This window comes from Eutrema salsugineum, unplaced genomic scaffold (genome assembly GCF_000478725.1).
Source record: "Eutrema salsugineum unplaced genomic scaffold, Eutsalg1_0 scaffold_9, whole genome shotgun sequence".
In the NCBI taxonomy this organism is placed as follows: domain Eukaryota; kingdom Viridiplantae; phylum Streptophyta; class Magnoliopsida; order Brassicales; family Brassicaceae; genus Eutrema; species Eutrema salsugineum.
In genome coordinates, this window is record NW_006256342.1 from 8,007,872 (window position 1) to 8,018,117 (window position 10,246).

The 10,246-nt window shown below is 36.5% G+C and overlaps 1 protein-coding gene across 1 annotated transcript; it reads right to left on the reverse strand.

Annotated features, from left to right (window-relative positions):
- Positions 1-2,133: 2,133 nt before the first annotated feature.
- On the reverse strand, positions 2,134-4,341 carry LOC18008758 (zinc finger protein 4). The gene is made up of 2 exons (XM_006391286.2): positions 4,150-4,341; positions 2,134-3,211 (listed from the first exon to the last, which is right to left on the reverse strand). The coding sequence occupies exon 2, from the start codon at positions 3,177-3,179 to the stop codon at positions 2,388-2,390; it is 792 nt and encodes a 263-aa protein (XP_006391348.1). The 5' UTR covers positions 3,180-3,211; positions 4,150-4,341; the 3' UTR covers positions 2,134-2,387.
- Positions 4,342-10,246: the final 5,905 nt, after the last annotated feature.

The following is a 10,246-nucleotide window of genomic DNA, read 5'->3' on the forward strand; positions in this document are numbered from 1 at the left end:
TCGAAGAGATAAATTAATTACTATATTTAATTAATGTAACTTTAGTTTTAAATTGAATTTCTAACCATAATGTTTTTAAATATTTGTAGGTTGCCCTAAAGAAAAAGAGGCGGGTATTAGGGATGGGGTCCATCTGTGATACCCCGATAGCTACGGCGACTGGTCACGTCCGGGTCCCGGATCCGGTTATCCGCCAGGAGATCGATCAGATACGGATCCGTTACGAGACGAGGATCGACCAGCTCTACGGTCTCTTCGAGATCATGGGAGCCAACAACCCGGTGCTCATGGCGCAGTTGGAGAAGATGCGGGCTGATGGGGTTGTCGGATCGTCTGCCGCCGGGTCATCCACTAGGATGTAACCGCCGGTGCAGACAGACGAGGAGATGTTCCGATCTTTCGGGGTTGAGCCTCCTAGAGCCGGAGATCAGGCGCCGGCGGAAGCATCAAACCGAAGACCCGGCAAGGAACATGTCCAGGACGATGGGGAGGAGGCCGGTGACGGGATCGACGATACAGATTTAGATTTAGATTTAGAGCTGTAGGGTTTTTATGTAAATTACAATTAATTTTAATTTGAAATTTTAATTTCAATTTTTAATAAATTTTAAATTGTAAATTATTTTTTTAATTTAAATTTTAATTCGAATTAATTTTTTTTTTAATTTTCAATTATATTAAACGTCGTATAATCGTCGTAATATCTTTATTTAAAACCGTCGTACATTCGTCGTAAATATTACGACGAATTTACGACCAAAATGTACGACGACAAATACGACGATTATACATCCGTGCTTTACGACGATTTTACGACGAAATGATTAAATACTTTACGATTTATTTACGACGATTTTTGCGTCGTACATTTTACGACGATCTTACGTCGACCACTTAACGAGGGTCCAGGCGAAGACCAAGTCGACGCAATTCGATGTAAACTCGTCGTAAACTGTACGACGCATTTACGACGATTTTGTTTCCCTCGATGTTACGACGAAATGAAACCGTCGTATATTATACAACGATTTTACGACGATTTGTCTATTACGACGATGACTTTACGATGATTTCGAAATCGTCGGTAGTTCGTCGTAATAGCCCTATTACGACGAAATAACGACCATTTTGGCCGTTGTAAAATGATGTTTTTCTTGTAATGGGATTTGCTGAAATAATTGAACTAAGAGAAATAGAATTGAGATGCCCGAGTCTCTTATTCCAGAGAGCTGGAGTGGAAACGAGAAGGGCTGTGGATGAGGTTGGTGACTTTTTAAAGGAAGCGGGAAGAGAGTAGAGGTCACTGAAGCTTTCACATTGGAGCAGAGCAGAGTTTTCCGACTTTGAAGATCCTTCACAGAGAAATCAAAAGTATCAAATTAAACAGAGCACCAATTATCTTTCATGAACTTACAAACAGATATGAGATTTTTAACGATTTCGGGAGTGACAAGAACATTATTGAGAGATAAGGGTTTAAAGTTGGTTTTTATGGAAGTGGAACCAATGGAAGAGATGGGAATGGTGGAACCGTTACCCACAATGACTGACAGATTGGTTGGGGGATTAAGATTAGAGTGAAGATTAACGATACCTGCGTTGGCGACGAGATGAGCCGAAGCACCGATGTCCATGTACCAGTCAGCAGAGGGCTCGGTAATGTTCTAGGAGGTGTATACCTGCTGGAGCTGAGGGAACTCGATCAGGTTAGCCTGCGGCGGCGGAGCGCTTGTTGATGAGGCCAACGGCGACCACGCCGAATATCACAGCATCCAGTACGGAGGAGTTGATGTCGGCCAAAACGAAATATATAAATATATAAAACAAAAAAAAATTACGACCACCCACCAATGGGTGGATTAGAATCTAGTGTTTAGACCATTTCTATCGTCAAGAATCCAATTAAGCGTTTAGAACATTTATATTGTCAAGAATCCAATTAAGCTAGCGTTTTAAAACACAATTGGTATTCATTTCTATCTATTTTCACGGTTGACGTTTTTCTTGAACACTCTTGTATATACTGTCGCCAAAAGGCTTCTTTAAGATATTGAGGCAATTAGAAATTGCAATAAGTACCTAAATCAGCTGCACTTAAACGATGGTATAGCAAGTTAATGAGTCGATATAGCATTGATGGCATAATATTATTAAGTGACACTTTTACACTTGACTTTAAAATACATATCTTTTTCGCTTATACACCATAAGCAAACACTAGAATTGATGATTTCTTGGTCGATCAATCGATAGTGACCATATAACGAAAACATATTAGAAATTGTTTGTGAAACTCTCACTGTACATGATATAGATAGTTATGAAGCTCGTCCAAGCAAACTAAGAATCCATATTCCAAAAGAAAAAAGAAACAAAGAAAAGATAGCTCAAAGCTTCAAGGTTAGATCTGGTAGAGAACTCTCCATATCCACTGCTTGTTTGACCTCCAAGAAACCCACTTTACTTTCACTTATATTATCATTGCCCGCTTCAGCCGCAACTGCATCCGCTGTATGCCTGAAACTCCCTGGCCAGAGCAGCTCGGCCTCGTCATCCTCCACGTAGAAAGGTACACAATTACTGAAATACCCCTGGTTAAATCTGGCAATGTTTCTAATGATCGTTTCTTGTGTCGGCCTTGTAATGCTGAGGTCGTGGGACGAGGCATGTGCCCGTATTCCCAAAGTCCTGAACGATGTCATGTTAGCGTTTCCACTTCCGTGGAGCGGTAGACATGAGAGAGCTGCTGCTGTGGCAGCAGCCGCGTAAGTGTTACTGGAACCTCTGTTGGGGAAGACACCAGCGAGGCCCATACGCATAGCACGTTTGGCGAGCGTTCTTTCTCGTTTGTGAGCGTTTTGGTGACCACCAAGAGCCTGAGAGCTGTAAAACTTTCTTTGACAGTAGTTGCAAGAGAAGACTCTCTTTGTTACAGACGGTTGTTGTTGTTGTTGTTGCTCCGGATTGCTACTCTCGCTCGTGCTTGACATTGGCAGCGTCAGAGAAGATGATTCAAGATCCAAATTGTTGTTGTTGTTGTTGAAACATAGGCTTAGATTTAGAGAGATGGGTTTATAATCATCCACTGGAGACAAGTTGGAGGCTACTTGGCTGCTAGTACTGTCTGAGTGATCCTGCTCCGATGAAGGTTCAATTTCGAGGTCCAAGATCGGTCTCATGATTCTACTAACGGTTGTTTTTTTTTTTTTTTCTGCAATGATTTTTTAAAGAGAATGTCAAAAAACTGTTTTCAAGTATAAAAAGTAATAATGATGAGAATTTGGATGTACCACAATTGGTTCTGTCCAAACAAAGTCGATAATGTCTTCAAAAATAATAATAATATCAAGAAAAACAAACAAGTGGGAGAAAACGTTGGTGTGACTATAAATGGTCCGAGTTAAAGAGTAGACAACATCAGAAGTGCCAAATTTAGTACTGACACATCCATCAAGCAGTCAACTTTAAACTACCTAAAATTCTTCTATATTTTTCACTACGTTAAAATTTAAAATTAATCAATTTCCATTTTTTTTTTGTATTTAGCAATAACACAAACAAACCTCAAAAAAAGTTCTACTTCATTTGCTATATTTTTTCTTCTTTCGACAGTGGAATCCCAAAAAAAAAGGGCAGAGACATACATACACAAAGCGACAAACAAAAAAGCAGACAAACAAACACACTCACAAAGCAACAAACAAAAAAACAGACAAACAGATATAGTGAAAAGATCACCGACAGCAAAATCAGCTTGCATATGAAACAGATCCATAAATAAAAATAAAATTCTCACAGTAAGTTCTTTTCAATATCATTCAGGAAGAACTTATCCCAGTAACAGCTAGAATATAACCAAATTTATTTCTTAAAAACTCTATATTATTAACTGTAGCATCTAAAATACAATATTTAAGTATAAAATACAGTTAATTTTTAGGGAATCCAATGTTTTTGAGAAAAACGAAAAGAAAGAAACTAAATGGAAATCTTTTGATTGACCCAAACCTTTTTAATAGTTGTACAAACCATACTAATCAGTATTGATCAATAATCAAAAGAAACTTCAATCTTAGATGCCATAACTGTGAGAAATTAATCTCTAAGGGCTCAGATTTCCAAAAAAAAAAAAAGAGAGAACATTCATACCTTAGGATGATGAGGAGACAAAAGATTGGGATTAGAACGAAGAATTGAGGGTTATGATCAGCTTTGTCTCCATCGATCTCGAGGGTAGTTTTGGGATTTAAAAAGAAAGAGAAGAAGAGGGAGAGAGAGAGAAAGAGTTATTGAGTTTGTGAGTGTTATGTTTGGTTTTGGAGCACAAAAGAGAGGAGAGAGTGGGAATGTAAGTGTAAGATGATGTTCTTATTATTATGGGAAAAGCTAAGGTTGCTGTGAGTGGGAGTGGAGGGGACAATGGTGGGACGTCTCACACTTAAGTCAGACTACAGTTTTTTTTATTAATTTATTATTTCTTAGGATAATTTTTTTTAATATTTCATCATGTATGTGTGTGTGATGGTTCAATTGGTTTCATACTCAGGGTCCATAACTCTATTTGTTAATTTAAAATCTTTTAAAACTGAAAGTTGGCAGTCAAGTGCGGCCAGTTGACTCAGTTAGATGAGTGTTACTTTAGTATTATGGGATCTGAGTTCAAATCCAAGATGTTACATTGAAAGAAAAATGATTTGCTATTTATTCATTCATCACAAATATTATCAAACGTTGGTCTTGAACCAAAAGTATATGGAGCTCTCTCGTTACATTTATAGCATGTACATCAGGGGATCAAGAGGGGTTCATGGTATAGTTTTTGAGACAAAAGATCTTAATATTAAAGAAACAGTATCATCCCGACGAACCTGAAGAGACGATATCATCCCAAAATGAAGCATCTTGATTGGTTAAAAATTATAATTTTCTAATTTAAAAAAAAACTAAAACAAAAAAAAATGTTATTATATTCTAGTAAACCCCTCTCTTAAAGGTTCACTAATGTACATGCTAATATGAGAGGTGAACCCATAATAAATACCTCCACAGTAATACTTGATACGATAGAGCGAGTGACACAATGGTCATTTTGAATGTGTAAAAGACTTGCTAGGTAAATCAAGGTCGTAGATATATACCAAAATTCACATGAGAGGTAAACCCATAGATACTAAAGAGCGAGCGATACATTTTGAATGGATAGAAGAATGGTTATGTGAATGAAAGACATGAATCAAGTTCCATCATATACCAAAATTGATATAATTATTTTTTGACCGTTTTCTAAAAATAGTAAAAATACATGGTTTTTTTTAGGTTTAGGAATTCATGTTTGGGCTCGAAATCTATATCTCGATTATGAAAAAAAACAAGAAAAAAAAACTCTACACCCAAATTTACTATCTAGGAGTTGTTAACGATTTATTGCGGGTGCTGATGCATTTATAAGATCTGATCAATTCACTACAAGAAATCAGTAGATTAACAACGAAATTTAATGACGATATAAAATCGTTGTAAATTCCCTTCGAATAAACGACGATTTAACGTCGATCTTCAGAATCGTCGCCAAATCGTCGTTAATTTGCGACGAAACGAATTTGTCGTTAAATCGTCGTTAATTAACGACGATTTCGCGACAATTCTGAGAATCGACGTCAAATCGTCGTAACTCAGCGACGATTTAACGACGAAAGTTTTTCCTCGGCCATTAACGACGATTTCACGATAAAATAATAGTTAGGTCAAACACGTTTATACCAGATTCTTATTTTCGTCGTGAATTCGTCGGTAACCAAATTTTCGTCGCTAATTCATTGTTAAATAACGTTGTTAATTCGATGGTAAGCTAAATAAAAATCTATATATAGTGCCACCCCATAACCCAAAAAATCACAATGCTCCCAAATAAAAGTGATTGAATTGATCACTTAATTGGGAACAAGTATAAGTTTTAAAAATATTCACTATTGGTAGTGAATATTAAATATACGAAATGTCGTCCATATACAAAATTCGGAAATGGATGTACAATCGTATTGATTCAACGGGATCGTTGACAAAAGAATTCAGTGAGGGGGTAGAGGGATTCATGCATGAGGCAGGAAAACTCCCAAGAACGATTACCAGTCGTATGATGTATTGTCCTTGTCCTAAATGCATGAATAGAAAATTTATCAAAATCGCGAAAGTGTGGTCGCATATATTAAATAGAGGATTTATGCCACATTACTTTATATGGTATCATCATGGAGAAGGTCATGGAGAAAGTGCAGGTAGTAGTAATAGCAATTATCAAGCATCAAATTTTGAAGAGTCGTCAAACAATTTGCATCAAGATGAATATTATCATGCAGAGCAGCAAAGGTTTGATCATGATAGAATTCAAGACATGGTTACAGATGCATTTCACGAAACCACAAATACATTTGCACTTGTCTATGATGAGGAACCCAATGTAGATGCAAAAAATTTTTATGATATGTTAGGTGCTGCTAATCAGCCACTTTACAATGGATGCAAAGAAGGACAATCTAAATTATCACTGGCAGCTAGGATGATGACTATTAAAACTGATCATAACTTAGCTGAGACTTGCATGGATGATTGGGCTGACCTGATTAAAGAGTATTTGCCGGCAGACAATTTAGCAGCTGGAACTTACTATGAGATCCAGAAACTTATTTATAGTCTAGGATTGCCTTCTGAGATGATAGATGTCTGTGTTGACAATTGCATGCTATTTTGGAAAGATGATGATAAGTTGGAGGAATGTCGATTTTGTCATAAGCCAAGATATAAGCTGCAAAGAAGTAGTCGCAGCAAAGTATCATTCCAGCATATGTGGTACCTTCCTATAACTGATAGGTTGAAACGAATGTATCATTGTGAAAGAACAGCGGCAGCGATGAGATGGCATGCAGATCATTTGCAGACAGATGGAAAGATTACTCATCCGTCAGATGCTAAAGCGTGGAAACACTTTAAGTCAGTACATCCAGATTTTGCGAGAGAGAAACGAAATGTATATCTTGGTCTATGCACAGATGGATTTAGTCTATTTGGTATGTCAGACAGACAATATTCGTTGTGGCCTGTAATCTTAACGCCTTACAACCTTCCTTCAGATTTGTGCATGCAAAGAGAATTTTTATTCTTGAGTATTTTAGTTCCTGGTCCAAAACACCCGAAGCGTTCCCTTGATGTATTTTTGCAGCCTCTAATTGAAGAATTAGAGAAGTTGTGGTATACCGGAGTTCGAACATATGATTTTGCAAGAAAAAAGAATTTTACTATGCGAGCAGTGCTTATGTGGACTATAAGCGATTTTCCTGCTTACGGGATGTTATCGGGATGGACTACGCATGGTCGGTTGTCGTGTTCGTATTGTCTTTATCGGACAGAAGCTTTTCAACTAAAGCATGGGCGAAAGACATGTTGGTTCGATTGTCACCATCGATTTTTACCACCTCACCATCCGTACCGGAGAAACAAACGGTTGTTTCGAAAGAATAAAGCTTATCATGTTCCTCCACCCGTGTATCTATCAAGGGAAAAATTTGGAAGCAGATATTGATAATTACGATGCACAAGAAACGATTATTCGTGGTGGAAACTGGCATACTCCAACTAATATGCCCGATGGATATGGGGAGATGCACAACTGGCATAAGAAAAGCATATTTTGGAAGCTTCCATATTGGAAAGACCATCTGCTTAGACACAATCTGGATGTGATGCATATTGAGAAAATTTTTTTTTGATAACATCATGCATACGGTGTTGAATGTTCCTGGAAGGACTAAAGACAGTGGTAAGTCGAGACTAGACTTGCCTGATATTTGTTCTCGGAGTGAGTTGCACATTACAAGTAATGGAAGAGCACCTGTTCCTATATTTCGATTGGGTGCGGCAGAAAAGACAGCCTTGTTTAAATGGGTTTCATCTGGTGTGAAGTTCCCGGATGGATATGTTTCTAATCTAGCCAAGTCTGTTGAGAAAGGAACAAAGGAACAAAGTTTGCTGGAGGGTTGACTACTCGTGAAATCGATCAAATCTTCGAGGAGGTATATATTTAATAAATAAATTTAATAGTCATTTATTTTTTATATTTTATATTCTAATAAAATTTAATTTAAAATGTAGGTCGCTCCGAAAAAGAAGGGAAAATTAAGTTGTAGGGATGGGATCTATTAGAGACGTCTCGACTGCTTCGTCATCCGCACCACGCCGCCGAGGACGAGAAGATGATCCAGTCGTTCTACGGGCCAAGATTGCAACTTTAGAGGAGTCTCAAACCGCATATCACCAGGAAGTTCAGGAAGAGCTTTCAGAGTATGACTCCATCTTTGATATCATTGCCCTCTCAATCCTGGATGTTGCAAATGCCTTGCGAGCAAAACGTCAAAAACGTGCAGCGGAAAAGGAAGCAAGAATGGCGGCACGGAGAGCGGCGACACAAGAAGCAGGTACTCAAGGAGCGGGTACTCAAGGAGCATCTACAAGTGGTGGAGAGGATCAATCACAAAGCTCCGGTTACCAATCTTGCGGATGATTTTGGGATTTCGAAATTTGTTATGATACTTAAATATGATTTCTTTTTGTTGTAATAAAAATAATTTGTTTTGTTTTTAATTAAAATAATTTTATTTTCATATTTATTTTCAAATTAATTTATTTTAATTTTTAATTGTTATTTTTCAAAAAAATTTCTGTTTTTATAATCAAATAAAAGTTCGTCTTTAAATCGTTGTAAATTATAACGAATTACCAACGAAATATTTACGACGAATTAGTGACGACATCAACAGTAACAACGATTTAAGGACGATTTTTGGACCACAAATTCGCAACGAATTACCGACATAAGTTCGTTGTTAAATCGTCGCTAACTTTACATCGAAGTTACGACGAATGTTTCCCGACGATTTTACGATGATTCCTTGTTTCTCGTTAATTAATGACGATTTTACGACGAATTAGCGGTTACGACGATCAATATACGACGAATTCGGATTTGTCGTTAAATCGTTGCAAACTCTCTTTCACGACGATTATGGTTGTTGTTAAACAGCTGATTTCTTGTAGTAATTATGTGAAAAATGATGATCTTTACTTTGATTAAACTTTTGGAGATCTCTAGCGATCAAAGAAAAAAAAAAAAAAAAATTCATACTATACACTAGAGGTTCCACCAATTAGTCAAAACGTCTAGTTGATTAATGGATCTGGAAGTATATAGCTCATTATATGAGACGGATGCCTAACCGAAAAATTAAACTAGATTCCTAACCAGAAATTAGTAATCATTAAGCGTCTGAATATCCGATAAATCAATTTGAAAAATGAATTATAATATTAGTTAGAACTAAGAGATTTGTATACAAATTTCAAATGGGTTTGTTTGGTAAATAAAGTAGAGTAATTAAGAACCTATACAATGTTCACAGTTAGTCAAAGAAAAAAAAACACACTTTGATTTTAGGTAGACTTTAATCTCAAGAAGAATAGAGAGATTTGTTTGTAATTAAGATGAGAAACTTAAGATACTAGCTTTCGATTCCAACATGTTCGTTTTCCATTTGTTTCAGAAAGCTTCACTATTACTGGTAGAAGGTCAGGTGGACCAAGTTTATTTAGGTTTGTGCTTTGTTTTGTTTTGTTCTGTTTTCTGTAAAATGGTTGGCCATGATCGATGAGATTTTAGAGCTGACGACGAACATAGATAAGCTTGGAGGATTTTATCTATGTTCAACATACATAAACGTGGATGCAATTTAAAAAAATTTGGACAGTTAAACAGCGGACGGACGAAGTTCCAACAAATATTTTTTCGGAGAGTTTGGTAAGAAATTTGAAGCTTTAATGATTACTAACAAAATAGTAATGGAGGCATGCAACATTGTCTGGTTAATTTCTGGATAATTTGATCGATTTTATCATTTATTTAACTATTACGAAACATTGAGATGCCTAGTTATTTTTCCCGTTACACGGTAGTGTTTATGTCTAGTTTCTTCTGTTTCTGATAATTAAACTTAGACCATACTATTATCTTTCAGGTTTAAGTTTACAATTGGCCAAAAAAAAAAAAAATTACTGCATACGTACGTAAACGGAAATCCAAATCGTAAAAATTTCATCTTCTTTTTCTTTTTTTTTTTTTAAAAAAAAATTCCGATAAAAATTTCATCTTCTATATAATGCTTAGTATAAGTTTTGTATATTATTCGGGACATTGATGTGA